At 40.3% G+C, this 15,839-nt stretch overlaps 1 protein-coding gene across 1 annotated transcript in view; it reads left to right on the top strand.

Annotated features, from left to right (window-relative positions):
- ubr3 (ubiquitin protein ligase E3 component n-recognin 3) overlaps positions 1-15,839 on the top strand; it is a 170,469-nt gene that overhangs the window by 130,003 nt on the left and 24,627 nt on the right. The window contains exons 31-32 of the mRNA XM_078404621.1: positions 11,861-11,966; positions 13,440-13,540. Coding sequence (XP_078260747.1) covers positions 11,861-11,966; positions 13,440-13,540 — 207 coding nt within the window. The remainder of the gene's footprint in view (positions 1-11,860; positions 11,967-13,439; positions 13,541-15,839) is intronic.

The following is a 15,839-nucleotide window of genomic DNA, read 5'->3' as shown; positions in this document are numbered from 1 at the left end:
AATATATCAGTATTGCACAGAGGTAGGTATTGTACAGTAAAATTTTACAGTAGGCTAGTGGAATCAAGGGATATGGGGAGAAGGCAGGCACAGGTTATTGATTGGGGACGATCAGCCATGATCACAATGAATGGCGGAGCTCGCTCAAAGGGCCGAATGGCCTCCTCCTGCACCTATTTTCTATGTTTCTATGTTACAGTATATAAATATTGTCTATGGTAGGGGGGGGGGGGGTGCTTTCAGTGCAGAGTTCAGTGTGGTGATGGCCTTAGGGTAAAAACTGTTTGTTAGTCTTATGGTGTGTGCTTTGATGGACCTGTAACGCTTTCCTGATTTCAGAAGGGCAAACAAGTGGTGGGCGGGGTGAGATGGGTCCTTTAGGATGTAGGATGCAGGATGCCTTCCGCAGGCAACGGAAGCTATAGATGTCTTCAGGGCAGGCAGATGTGTGTTGGTGATCTTCTGGGCTGTGTTGATGATTCTCTGCAGAGCCTTCTTGTCAGCCGCAGAACTGTTGCCACACCACACCAGGATCCCATGTGTCAGGACACTCTCAATGGAGCAGCGGTAGAAGGACACTAGCTGCTGTTGTGGCAGGTTGACTTTCCTGAGTGTTCTTAGGAAGTGAAGCCGCTGTTGTGCCTTCTTAACCAGAGAGTTTGTGTTGGTTGACCACGTGAGATCTTCTGAGATGTGGGTGCCCAGGAACCTGAAATGGAGACTATATCCACACTCTCCATTTATGTGCAGTGGGGGATGGTCACCCTACTTCTTCCTGAAGTTGATGATGAACTCTTTTGTTTTTTTTGGTGTTGAGTACCAAGTTGTTTTGTGAGCACCAGCCTGTTAGCCTCTGTGCCACCTCCCTGTAAGCTGACTCATCGCCCTCACTGATCAACACCGCCACTGTCATGTCGTCTGCAAATTTAATGACTGTGTTCATGTTGTGGGTTGGTATACAGTCATAGGTATAGAGAGAGTAGAGGAGGGGGAGAGTTGTGAAGCCCCTGTGCTGAGTGACAGAGTGGGAGAGTGGTGGGGGCCCATCCTGACTGACTGCGGCCAGTCCATTAGGAAGTCCTTTATCCAAAGGCAGATGTTGTGTTCGAAGCCTAGGTCGGACAGCTTGGAGATCAGTCTGCTGGGTATGATTGTATTAAATGCAGGGCTGTAATCAACAAACAGCAGCCGTGCATATGCTCCCCGTTGTTCTAGGTGGAGCAATACAGTATGGAGGGCAGTGGCAATGGCGTCATCTGTTGATCTGTTGGCTCTGTGTGCATACTGGTGTGGATCCAGGGTGGGTGGGGGAGCAGCCTTGATGTGCTTAAGGACCACTCTCATGATTATTGGTGTTAGTGCGACCGGCCTGTTGTCGTTAAGGCAGGTTATGGCTGTCTGCTTCGGAACTGGCACTATTGTAGATGTTTTTAGGCATGCGGGGACAATGCACTGTGCCAGGGATAGATTGAAGATGTTTGTGAACACGTCAGCTAGTGCAGTCTCTGAGAACCCGTCCTGGAACTCCGTCCAGTCCAGCTGCTTTCCGTATGTTGACATTACGGAGTGTGCGTGTGACATCAGCAGTCTGTCTGTATGATGAGGGTCTGGCTGTTGGAAGCTGGAGCTGGAGCTGGAGCAGTGGGCACGACAGTCTCTGTTCTCTCCACCTCATGACGGCCAAAGAAATGGTTGAGCTGCTCTACCAGTGAGGAACGCCGCTATCTGCCGCTTTTCTGAAATGGTTTCCAACAGCCACTGGTGGACGCGTTGGTGTTGTTATTGTAATTGGTGATGTGCCGTATACCTTGCCAAGCACGATGGGGGTCTGAGTTGTCGAAGTGGTTGTCAATCCTTCTCTTGTAGGCTGCTTTGGCGTCTCTGACGCCCCTCTTCAGGACGGACCTAGCCGCACTGTACAGCTTTGTATTGCCGGACCTGAAAGCCCAACGTTGCAGGCTTTTAGCAGGAGTTGGACGTCTTTGGTCATCCACGGTTTGTTATTGGGAAAGACATGGATGCGTTTTGTGGTAGTGACATAAATCTGGTAGATCTTCAAGATATCCGCCTGGGGAGAATCAAATAAAATAGTGACAGAAATATCCCGACAGTTCTAAATCTCCCATTCTGTCCCTTTTATTATCGATGCTTTTCAAAGTGAAAATTAACTTTGCCCTTGACAGTGGTTTTGAATAACAACTTCTACTGATCCTGGAATGATTAGCCTGTGTGCTCCCCTTACATTAAACAGGGATGGTTGAATATCTACCATTTAATCATTTAAATGGAAGCAAGTCCTCAACTTTAAAATTTTGAATGATGAGCAGGGGAATAGGCTCCTGTTTCACATTAAATTGCTGCAAGATTCACACCTCTGTGGTTTAATGGGAACACAAAGAGGAAAAATGTTTTAAATTGTCTCGGTTTTGTTCACCGTTTTTATGTTGTAGTGTAGCGGGTGTGCGAAATGGGCGAGGAGCCAGGCAAATTCCGTAAAGGCTTTTATTTCACACAGCACACTACTCTCTGCTTCAGTGGGAGACTGAAGACTACTCTCGCGCCAAAACCCCTGCTACATATCTCCGAGCTGGGGGCCGTCCCTGGACCTGTCCATCACCGTGCCGAAGGGTTCGATGTGGGAGTGGCCTGACCCCTGGGAGCCACCACAGTAGCAAGTTAAAAAAATGATTTGATTATGTTTTTAAATAGTTATGGATGCCTTTGATAAAATCTCTTAAATCTTTGACAACTGCAAAATTTGAGTAGTTATTAAAACTGAATGTTACAGTTTTTCGATGACAAATATTTTGTAGGGCCTGCACTTGGTCCTATAATCCCACCAATGTTTTGCTTGTTTTCATTATTGAGTAAATCATGGCTCGATATTGAACCCAGTAAACCTATTTTGAAAGGTTTGAGTAGCTACTTTGGCATCTTCAATTGTGGAATATAAAATACTCAAAGACATGGTTTGAAAAAATTAGTACAATGTTGGCAAAAAGAGTCAAAAATTTTAAAAGACTGCATCATAGGATTCCGATACAGAAGAAACAATGTATTAGATTCTCTATCATAACTCATGGTGTCCTTTCCTGTGATATTTTACATCCAGACTCATTGATATTCAAGGGGAATTATTATTTGTCTTAATATTCTTCAAGTACAATTCAGACCTGCCAACTTGTACAAGGGAAATGCAGTATCTTTCAGATTCTTTGCTCAATTCTTTGTAAAATGAAGGTTACAGGGAAAGTATTGAGGGAACTCTTCCATGCTCTGATGTTTTTTCCCTCTTGTTTTAAATAAACATTTGATCAAGTTATGAGAAACTATTCAAGAACATGGACACCTTCCCGCCCTCGTACAAGATTGGCAGAACTACACCATTAGACTCATTAGGAAATGATCATCAACAATTCATGACATTCACAATAAAACAGGGAAAAAAAATTGTGGCTGTTTGTTATTTTATGTGATTTGTGTGCAATCCAGTAATGTCATGTTTTTTTTGGGGTGGGTGGAGGGGAATTTTAGCAGATTAGGAAATTATTACAAACAATTGAGATCATTTTGAGTATTGAAGGGGCTGAGGAGGATCTGTATACAATTCACCTTGGTTAGTTTTTAAGTTATACTAGACGAAGTGGACCCGTCGGGTCCAAACCTCTCCTGCATTGGTGCAGCACCCCATCCCCATCCCCATCCCCCATCCCCCCCATCCCCTTCCCCCCTCCCCTCTCTCCCTCCCCTCTCTCCCTCCCCTCCCTCACCTCTCTCCCACCCCTCTCTCCCTCCCCTCCCTACCTCCCCTCCCTACCTCCCCTACCTACCTCCCCTCCCTACCTCCCCTCCCTACCTCCTCCCCATCCCCTTCACCCTCTCCCCTCCCTCCCCTCTCCCTCCCTCCCTATCCCTTCACCCCCATCCCCTTCACCCCTCCCTTCCCTCTCCCTCCATCCCCCCACCTCTCTCCCCCCTTCCCAGCCCCCTCCTCCCACTCCACCCCTCCCTTCCCACCCCCCTCGGCCCAACCGTGGAGCCGTTGCTGGGCGGGGAGTGCCCCCCTGGCCGTGTGCCAGCAAGGGGGGAGAGGGGAAAAGCAGTGACATCGGCCCCGTTTCTCCTGTGGAGCCGAAGCGTCTCCTGCAGCTCGGCTGCAATCTGCGGGGGGGACGGCATGGACCTGTTGCCGGGTGGGGAGCATCTCCCGGGGCCGTGGGTTGGTGAGAGTGGACAGGGAGAAGGCACTGACCTCGGCGGCATTTATTCCTGCTGCGAGCGGCGGGCGACGGCCATCTTGTTGGACCCTCTGCCACAGCTTCTGTGGCGCGCTGCAGTATGGGAGGAAGGTCAGGCACGGGGCAGACTGAGGCGGGCACTGGTCCTCTCACTGGTCCTCTCGCTGGTCCTCCGGGGGGGGGGGGGGGGGATGGATTTATTAAAGTTATAAGGTAAATTGTTTTTAAAAAGTAACGAAAGTAGGTTTATTCACACCATAGGGAAATGGTGAGTAGGGTGGGCCAAAAATTGTGCTATCGTGTACTGTTTTGGCTGTGTAGAGGGCAAGGGCATGGTACACACATACACACAAACAAACCGAGAGTTTTAGTAATATATTATATATATATATATATATAGAGAGAGAGAGAGAGATAGATAGATAGATAGATAGATAGATAGATAGATAGATAGATAGATAGATAGATAGATAGATAGATAGATAGATAGATAGATGAGCATCCTGTGTACAGATTGGTTATTTTCATATTGAAATAAGTCATTTTATGTCAGATCATTGGTTAAATTCCCCAAAGAAAATAACTAACCTTATGAATGAAAACCGTTTAACGTTAATCATGTTTGATTGCCTTGTTTTTCTGGGCCAACAAAGCTGAGAATTTAGAATTAATGTGACGCCCTTAATTCGCACTGAAAATATGCTTCATTCAAAGCATGGATTAAAAATCTGAAGGATATTGCATTTCTCTTGTATTTGTTGGAAGGTCTGAATTGTTCTTGGCGAATATTAAGACAAATGATAATTTAACTTGAATATCAATATGATTGTCTGTCATTATATGTATGCTACTCTTTTGACACCCGAGTTGTCTGGATGTCATCTGACAATTCATGCCTCAGGCTTGTAATTATCTCCAGCAGCTTTTAAAATAATTGAAGATCAAGATTGCACTGCAATTGATTGCTGTCACCTGCTTCCTGAATGCAGAGTAAATGAGGATGAAATGATTTGGCATCCGTTCCTTTTCTAACAGCAGCGTTCCACTCCTGAGATTCTGAAAATGTGGAAGATATCTCTTGAGCATTTAGCAGTGAAATCAGTTTAATTAACTTTGATTTAAAGCAAATATGCTCTTGAGTACTTGTTCAATAAAAATGAAATAATTTTCACAAATGTTGCAAAATGAATATATTTCTGCATACAATGAATGTCACTGGGTTAATGTTAGATCAATAACCATTACAGTAAATGTTCTCAGATGTAAACTAATAATTCTATTCAATTGTTTTTTTTCCCTGTTTGATTCTCCTTTATTATATTGACTATTACTTGAGTACAGTTCCGTGGATGCCAAGTCAGTCTTTTGTAACCGGTTCGAGTGTTTTTGTTCAGTTGTTCAGTTTATTATATTATTATTACATTAATAAATCAATAGAGACTTGCCCTACACATCTCCTTTAAACTTTGTCCCTCTCACCTTAAAGCTTTGCCCTCTAGTATTTGATTTTTTCCATCCTGGGGAAAAAGGTTCTGACTGTCCACACTATTTATGCCTCTCGTGATTTTATATACTTCTGTTGGTTCTTCCCGCTACCTTCAGAATTCTAGAGAAAACAATCCAAGCCTGTTCAACCTCTCCCGATAGCTAATACCTCTGAATCCGGGCATTTGAAGTGCCAAAAAATGTACTCTTGTATTTCCTATGTCCATATAAACCACACCCTGGTATTGGATACGATTAAACACAAAATGCTGGAGTAACTCAACGGGCCAGGCAGCATCTCTGGAGAGAAGGAATGTGTGACGTTTCAGGTCGAGAAGAAGAGTCTCGACCCAAAACGTCACTCATTCCTTCTCTCCCGAGATGCTGCCTGTCCCGCTGAGTTACTCCAGCATTTTGTGTCTTACTTTGATTTAAACCAGCATCTGCAGTTCTTTCCTACACATTGGATACGATTAGCTATTCAACCCAAAAAGAGAAACCCATGGAGGTTTATTACAGCCTGCATAATGCAAAGTACACAAATTAGCCAATTTGTTTTCCTTTGATTAATTTTGAAAATAAGTGCAGAGAATTCTAACTATTCTTGAGCAATCGTCTTCTGGAGAGGCCGTCCTAAACTGCTCAAATTGATGTTGCATGTTGTTGCATGTCAAACTTTGGACTTTCCTGTCAAATTTTCCCAAATAACTTATTGCATCAGTTTGATAGGGCAATCCTCACCTGTAAAGTTTAAAACTGAGTATTAAACCTGCCCTATCCCCTAAACTTCTGAATTGGACATGGATTTTCAAATAATGTACACATATCTTTTAAATATTAAAATATGTACCATTTGTACCAACCACTTCCCTTGCTATGAAAACCATCCTAGATCCTGATGTTAACGAACTAGTCCTGTATTGATATATTGATATAAATACTTTACCCACTTATCCTTTAGCTATGAATGATAATATTTCTCATCAGAAGGACTTTCCGACTATTTTTTACAAAAATTCCTTTTATAGGACTCAAGGTCCATTTTCCAGATACGTTTGAGACCGTGGAGTAAAAGGTTTTGTTTTGTTGTGATTTTTATGCCTTAACTTTTAATTCTGGGCTAATTCAATTGTAAATGGATGGATAAAAGACAAATACACAGCACATAACTATACATGCATGTGAAGAAAGGGGCAAAAGTAAACTGCTGGAAGAACCCAGTTGGGTCAAGCAGCATCTGTGTGGAAGGATGGTCGATGTTTCAGGTGCACCGTCTGGACTAGAAGTAACGACTATCACTTTGTCTCCACTGATGCTGCTTGAGCTGCTGAGTTCTTCCAACAGGTTTGTTTTTGCTCCAGATTCCAGCATCCATGGTCTCTTTAGGGGATGAAAAAGGATTTACTATAAAGCAAGACCAAAAAGGAGAACCTCTACATGACACAGCAGCTGAGATGTGTTTGAATTGTTTTGACTTATCTTCCACCGTGCTTATCTGAATGTACTTTTATAAAACATGTTGACTTGTAGGTTCCATTATTGTGACACTGCTATAACTATATGAGGTGAGCAGAAAGTCAGATTCCATTTTATTCCATTGGAAAAATATGACATGATCTCACGCAGGATCAGTTAATTGCATACGTGCTTCTAAAAAGCACGTATTATAAAAGCAAAGTTGTGCAAAGTATAGAAGAGAGGGTGGAAACAAGGAGCTGCAGATGATGGTTTATATCAAAAATAGACACAAAATGCTGGAGCAACTCAGCAGGCCAGGCAGCATCTCCAGAGAAAACGGATGGGTGATATTTCAATAGACAATAGGTGCAGGAGTAGGCCCTTCGAGCCAGCACCGCCATTCAATGTGATCATGGTTGATCATCCACAATCAGTATCCCATCTAAATTCCAGTGTATACAAGCCCAGTCGCTCCAGTCTTTCAACATACGACAGTCCGGCCATTCCAGAAATTAACCTAGTGAACCAACGCTGCACTCCCTCAATAGCAAGAATGTCCTTCCTCAAATTTGGAGACCAAAACTGCACACAGTACTCCAGGTGTGGTCTCACCAGGGCTGGTCTGAAGAAGGGTCCCAACCTGAAACATCACCAATCCTTCGTTAATAAGTTTTTTTTCATAGTTCAAAAAGAAAGTTTATAAGAGTTTACAACAGGATGTCTAAGAAACCTGATCTTGAACTATTTTCAGTTTTTTAAACAATTAATTTATTGGTGAAAAGTATTTGTACAGTACATATATCCAGCTATCCAGATCCACCTGCTAAATGTTGCCCATGACTACTGATCAACTATCTTGGATTTTGTGGAAGAAAAAAAGTCCTAAACTAAATAAGGGGGAAAATTATTGTAATTGGACAGAAGCATCTACTTTTCTCTCCATCCCTATTTTTGAAGTTTTTCCCAAAGTAACCTTTCGAATGGACTCATTAATAAAGGTAATAACTTTGTGAGCAAATGGAGGGGCAGTACTTTAAAAAGTTTTTTATTTTACACTTTTTTTTCATTATGGCAGTTTATATTAATCCACACTAAATGCTTATTCTCTATGTGACCTGTTCCATTAGTAATTTTTAAATTGCCACAATTTCTCTGAACTATTTAAAATAACTCCAGCAGAACTGTACATTGTGTCAAAAAAAGACACAAAGTGCTGGAGTAACTCAGCAGGTCAGGTGGCATATCTGGATAACATGGATAGGTGACGTTTTGTGGTGTGAAACCCTTCTTCAGACTGATGGTGGGGCAGAAGAGAGGAGGGGCAGGACAAAGCCTGGCAGGTAATTGGTGGATACAGGTGGGGGGGCGGGGGGGTTGATAGTCAAATGGCTGGACAAAGACAAAAGGATTGAAGAATTGTGAACATTCAGTACATTGTGTCCTATAGCCTCCTTGAATTCCTTGACTTAATTGGTTGGAGTTGTCAAATATTTAAATCCTCAGCTACTTAGACAACGTTGTTTAAATTGAATTATTAGTTTCTCAAGAATATAAATGTCCACCTTTGTATTAAAATAATGATTTTTGTTTCAAGTTGCTTACTTAAAATGATTCCATGAGAGAATAGTGACCAAAACAAAAATATCCACTTCAGGACAAGAAAACCTCTGATAACTATCTACTATTTTTCATCAATTAATCAATCAACGTCTATGTTGAAGCAGGCACAGAAGAAACAGCATGCGCTCTTGGGAGTTGGGGGAATAGGGCTGGTGCTGTAGATGGCGATAATAGATTTTCTGTAAATGATAGTCTGCATATGTTGTGAAGGACAAATCTGCCAGACTGTTCACCTGTTGCCCATTCACCAATGCATAGTCCAAATTCGTGACAGTATCACAGTTCCTAATCTTCTCTCAAACTTGCCCAAGATGAAAACCATTGGATAAGTGATAGCATGCACTAACCACCAAGGCCATATTTAACCAACAATAGCTTTGGCACACCCCAAAAAAGCCAAAGTCATTCAGTCTAAAAGGAAAATCTCAGTAGATACTACTCATTCTAATCCTAAAATAGCACACCAGGATTTTTTCATGGCAGCGTTTAAACTCAATTATTTTAATTTGCTTGACTGGTGATGTTTATTTCATTCCATATAAAGTCAGGGTGCAGCTAAATATGGAAACATTTGAGACAATGGATGCTGTAATCTACGACAACGCCAAACTGATGGAGGAACATGGTGGGGAGACAGCATCTGTGAAGGCAGGATGGTCTATGTTTTGGATTGAGTCCCTGCATAGGGTGCTAATAATGCAGAGACTTGACCTGAAAAGTCAGCCATCCTGCCGCTGCATATGCCTCTGCAGATGCTGCCTGACCAGCTATTCCTCCAGTAGTTTTGTTGGAGCTAAATATGGCTGAGTTTAGTTCTCAATGCTTTCAGTCTATGCCATCAAGTAGTAGATGGGGGTGCCTTGAGGGTTCCGCTCCTGCTCCATTTTTTCCAAAACAAGTCAAAAGATGCCCTTTTATAACTCTAAAATTATGAATGACTCATTGAAATGAATGGTGCTTGACTTTTGTTTTGTGGGCAGGACCAGATGGACAATTTAAAGTCACTTGCAAGAACTGTTGATCTTAATACATAAGTCCTGAACTCTTTGCCAGGTCTTCCTTGCGGTTATTTTTGAATATATCCAAAGTTGCACTCTTCATATAGTCCAACAGCAAGGATAGTTATTTCCCATTGCTACCAAAGATCTTGGTGAAAACCCACACAGGTCACGGGTAGAACGTACAAACTCTGTACAGACAGCACCTGTAGTCAGGATCGAACACGGGTCTCTGGTGCTATAAGGCAGTAGTTCTACCGCTACTCCACCTTGCCGCCCAATTGTGAGATCCAATTGGCAGGTCAAATTTGTCGCCTGCGATCGGGACTGGAACTCCAGTTGATCCGTTCCCATAGTTAGCTTCCAAGACTGACTTTGTGGGCCATTTTTTGCGTCCTCCAGCATCCTGAGTGGACCATTCCAGTACCATTCGACCTCTCTCAGAGGCCTTGTTCTCTGTTGGCTCGGCAATCTAGCAGGGGTTTGTAACCAAGGGTGCTGGTAAATTGGTGGTAGTCCCGTACAGGGAACCATGGTTAAAGAGGCGAATTGTAGGAATTGGTTACATTTGGATTACATTTTATAGTGTTTCGTATACTTTTATGTGATGAAATCAAGGCCTTTAAAATGCTACGGGAATTTACTTGGACAGTTTATCTGCATAATTTTAATTAAATTAAAACTGGTTTATTTAGGAGTTCAATTAAAACGAATCTTCACATGCTATCTATAATTCCCTTTTCCTCAAAAATGGCCAATGGCAAATTTGTTGATATTTTTAGGACTGATTTTTTTTTCTACTTGGTCTGGATTCAAGGTTCCCAACTCTTAATGATGCTCCAAGAGTTACTTGGAATGGAGTGCAACCAATGGACACAAGTGCAGTTATAATTCTCATAGGTCAGTGTTGAGTCTAAACTGCAGTTTGAGAACTTATAAAAAATTAATTTGTTCTTTCTGGTGATAAACTGCAAATAAAATAAAATCCCCAGATTAAAACACTTTATTTTGATGAATTCTTAATGTTTATCCACATGGGCAAAGAGAACTTGGCAATTATGACTTTACACATTGATGTCAGGTGCACTCTGTCAACTGCACGGCCATAACTCAATGTCTCCGTTTTTTTGTTCATTAAGTTTTGTTTTTACATTAATAGTATTGAAAGCTCCACAATCCTATTTGAATTGTTTTTGGAGATTCTGAATGGACGTCTGGAGGAAATGGAATCATAGAATGCATTTGACCTATATGGAAGAAAATGCTATGCTGCTCCTGAAGGGATCATTGCATATTAGCTGATTATTTAATAAATCATAAATTTCCTTGTATGGTGTCACTGAACTGTGTGATTTATGGTTTACTGCTCTCCTACTAATATTTAAAAAAATTAATAAGGGATAAATTGTGACTTCTAAATGTTTAAAAACAATACAATTTAACTTTGCTTTTATTTGTGAAATGTGCTGCCAAAATGAACCGTGTGTGCGCGTGTGCATGAGTGTATTTATGTTCAATCTAAAATGTAGAAAGGATCTCCATGGAAAATATGCTAAATTTACTTTATATCAAAGGATATAAGCATTATTAATACTACTCTGTACACACATTGGACAAGGGTTTATGTTTAGCAATGGGGTTCTTGGAAGTTCCACACATAAAGGAATAAAGTTAAAGGTTTTTTTCAAACAGATGACTAAACTTAATATCGAAACCACAGAAAAATTTCAGAACTTTAAGTGTCATCTGATCAGTTTTCTGCTCGGATGTTATCTGATCAGACTTCAAGAAATCAGACCTCAAATATGATGTAACAACTACTACCAACTGTCTTGCACATTGGCATGACACTCTCTGTTGAATAGGTTTGTAGGTTTTAAACAATGCACATATCATTTAAGTATTATTGCATAAATTTGCATAAACATCTTTATTAAAAAGAAGCTTTTTCATCCTCTTCTGAAAGTTGTGTACAACAAAGTTTTGTTTAATGTTTTTAAGAACATGAAGAAAGTAGGAATGTGTTACATCATCTTAAACCTTTTTTTTAATAAATTTCAGAGCAGTTGTTGCATGTGCTAGCTATGCATATGCGCCTTTTTAGAATTGACTCTGCATACAATCCCTGGGCACGACTTACACGGTTGACACAGGTTATTGATTCAGGGTAAGTACTCCGCTTTTTTCTAATTTGTGTAGACCCAATGAAGTAAAATGAAATCAATACATTTCAAGTTTTCTCACTGTAGGTTTCTCAAATATAGGAACAAGTTGTATTATTATAAGTACAGTACTTTGAACGAATGAATGATGCTTTATTGTCACATTTACCTAGGGTACCCAGGTACAGTGAAATGCTTTATTTTGCATGCAACCTCGGCAGTACACAAGTGTCATCACGTGTTGGCGCTGATAAAGTTACATAAGTACCAAGAGAAGCTGTTCTTCTACATTGGAAAATACCACACATTCTCTGCAATTCCTATCCTACAACGATCCTTGATTGTTGAAATAGTTCTGTTGCATTGTTTTTCCTTTTTCACTCTTCTAAAATAAAGAGCAAACGATTCAATAAAATGGGGCGGCCCAGTGGCACAGCGGTAGAGTTGCTGCCTCACAGCGCCAGAGACTCAGGTTCGATCCTGACCATGGGTGTTGTCTGTATGGAATTTATACGTTTTCCCTGTGACCGTGTGGGTTTTCTCCGGGTGCTCCGGTTTCCTCCCACACTCCAAAGACGTACAGGTTTGTATGGTTTATTAATTTCTGTAAAATTGTCCCTTGTATGTAGGATAGTGTTAGTGTACTGGGTGATCGCTGGTCAATGAGGGCTCGGTGGGCCGAAGGGCTTGTTTCCATGCTGTACCAGCTAAAGTCTAAAGTCTTCTTTCCCTTCCTTCCTAATTTTTTGCCTCCTCGAAATTCACTATCCACCTTCTACATTTAGCTTTTTCATACTTCTCCAACACGACTCTCTTTTCTGCATCTTCTCCATATTCTTTCTTTACCTTATTATCCAAAAAGAGGTGATGCACTGCATTTGTAAACAAAGTCTTTGGCTGGATTACATCTTCGATACAATTGCTAAGCAATATTCTAATGAATTATTTTTGGAAAACTATTTTTGGAACAAATATCATCTCTGTAATGGATTTTTGTAGTGGGAGCGGATACCTTGCCAAAATATACTTATCAAATTTACTAATTTGGGAATTCACTGCTAACGCAGGTTACATTTCCAGTTAACCAAGACAGAATATTCTGTCAGAAACTTTTACAAACTAGTGAAGATTTATTTAATTCGAAAGAACAATTCAATGGAATAAAGGATTGCACTTGATGTAACATTTATTTTAAATTGTTTGCGTTATGTGAATGAAGGTCTTTATTTAAACACTTTTTGTAAAATCCAAACTTATTGTGAAATAATTACTCTTATGCTTTTTATTCCCTAGAGAAACTGTCCTCGGGTCGCAGTTTAAGGTCAATAGCATTTGGAGTGGGTTAAGTAAAAAAAAAAACTCAGTGATAAATACTCAGTAATGATGTGTTCAGGAGCATCAAGAGATGTATTTTATCAATGCAAAAACAAATCTTCAGCTGTCATGCATACTTGTAACTGTGTAATTTCCACTTTCAGAATATGTGATGATGAGAAGCCAGATGTGCCATTATTATACCGAGATGTTCCCTCTCTTCTAATGATCCTTGTTTTAACTATGCCACAAGAATTGCACAAAGGCAAGTTTTAATTTGTACAAAAAAATGCTGCTTGTATAGAATAACCAAACTTGCATTTTTGCAATGAACAAAAATAGGATAACATTTTGAGTGTAACTATCAATTACTGGATGCCCTTGTATAGCAAATAAATGATACTATCTTATGTCTATTGCACTAAACAGTACTAAAAAGACCTTCAGTATGAGCTTGATATACTTATCAGCATTGTCTGTCCCTTTGCCTTGTTATCAGCTTGGTTGTACATAGCATGCTAAAGCTTGGAAAGCCATTGAGACATTTTATTTATTAGAAAAGTCCTTTTGATGACCTTCATTTGTTAACAGTACTGCGATCTGTGTGATCCTTCAATCTCAGCTCAGAGCCTGAGGGATAAAGATAGCAATTTACATTGAATTTTAGCAGTCACAATTGCAGCAATCATGTATAATAAGAGGTTGTACACAAAAAATGATAATTACAGTAATGCTTACTGGATGCGACATGTAATGTCAGCATATGGCCTCAGGCAGTGTAGAACGTGTGACGAATGCAAAATCAAAGCTTTTTGGTCATACTTATCAAATTTAATATATCTATTTGTTTTAACAGTAAATTGAAATTGGAAGCACCCATGAAGCATTATTAGCTGATTTAAGAAACTACTGCAAATGGTGAATTTTGCATGTTTTTATAATTAGAATAAATTTAGTATTTTTGGAAGAAAGGATTGCCACTTTGCAGAAGCGAATTCAACATATTTTTTAACCTGTAAGCTAGAACCATGGAATTTACGTTGTCTTGTTAGTGGTCAGATGAGAATTGGTATATTTTCCAATCCTATATTGATTAAACCAAAGTAAATGCCATGACACAGTTCATCCTGTGAAAGAAAATTGATCTGAGACACAGCTGCAAATTGAGTATTTTATTACAGGAAGGACTTCTTGATGGAGGTCAGAACAATTGTTGGTGCCGGTAGTGCAATTGTTGGGAGGGGTGGGGGAGGGGTGCAGACGCAGTTGATGGAAAACAAGCATGTACGAAATAGATTCTGAGCAAAGAAAAGGTTTAAACGTTAAGACACCGTCTCCAGACATGCCAAGAGTGTAATTACAGAGCACATACTGTCCTGTAGTGAGTGTATTGTTATCACGGAGGTTCTCCTAATTTTGTTCGGCATGGGTAATTTTAGAATATGGGTGATGTGGGAAGATCATTGAAGTAGAACTGCTGCAATATTATTTTGACCTTTTCCTGAACCAGTGATAGGTGAATGCCCTTGAATTTGGCTTATAAGGTTATAGAGCAAAAACTATTGAAGGATGAGAATAGAATTTATGAATGCATTCTATTGGCTCATATCCATAGGACTATGGTAGGCTGAGAATTGAATGGTACTGTTAATATGCATTAAAATATAATTGGATAATCATCATTAGGTACCTCTGCTACATTCTATGCTTTGATTTGTGCAGATTGATCACTTATTTCTCCTTTAAATTGTTTGATTATTGCTGCATCATTGCAATCTCTATAGCTTTAAACATTTTAATGTTTTTTTTAAATGTCAAAATGAAGGATTTCAGAACTAGAAGTTGTAATCTCTTTCTTGCATTGTATTAATATGCGACCAAATTAGTGGGCAGACACAGTTTAAGGTTTATTAATTTCAGTCCCAAATGGTCTGGTATGTCATTTTCATTTTGAAGACCAGCCAGCATTCTGATCTCTTGGGATGAGGCTGCCAATCTGGCATTACATTGCATACAATTTCTTGCTGTGGAACCACATCCGCTACAGAAGCTCATTTACTCTGGATCTTTGCAGACAAAGAAAGAGGACATCTTCATCCTGTCAATCTAAATTGAATTTGATTGCAGCTTTCAGGATGAACAGGCTACTTAAGCACAATCTTATACCTTGTCTCCTCATGGAAATTGAGGTTTTGTAATAAGTTTAAACAGGAACAACTTGGCAGTTCAGGCAGCTATAAAAACAAAAAACAAAAAACAAACAAGTAAATTATTTGTAATTTAGAAGTAAAATGATTAAAATGAGATCAGTCTTTCACCAACTCTTTTTAATCCTTTCTTCAATCTTCCTCACTTCCTATTTTAGGTAACACACCAGCAGCATTAGGGCAGGGAATGGATAGGCACTGTTTTGGATCAGGACCCTTCTTCAGACTAATTGGTGGAGGGGGAAGAAAGTTAGAGTGCAAAGCCTCATCTTGGGAACAGATGCAGCAGTGAGAATAAAAGGGGGTATCGTTGTGGGAAGCAGGGCGGGAGGAAGTGTAGTCAGGTAGTCTCTTTTA

The sequence above is a fragment of the Rhinoraja longicauda genome, chromosome 8, assembly GCF_053455715.1.
Source record: "Rhinoraja longicauda isolate Sanriku21f chromosome 8, sRhiLon1.1, whole genome shotgun sequence".
In the NCBI taxonomy this organism is placed as follows: Eukaryota; Metazoa; Chordata; class Chondrichthyes; order Rajiformes; family Arhynchobatidae; genus Rhinoraja; species Rhinoraja longicauda.
The sequence above is the reverse complement of the archived record's forward strand: the minus strand, read 5'-3'. Positions and strand labels throughout refer to the sequence as shown.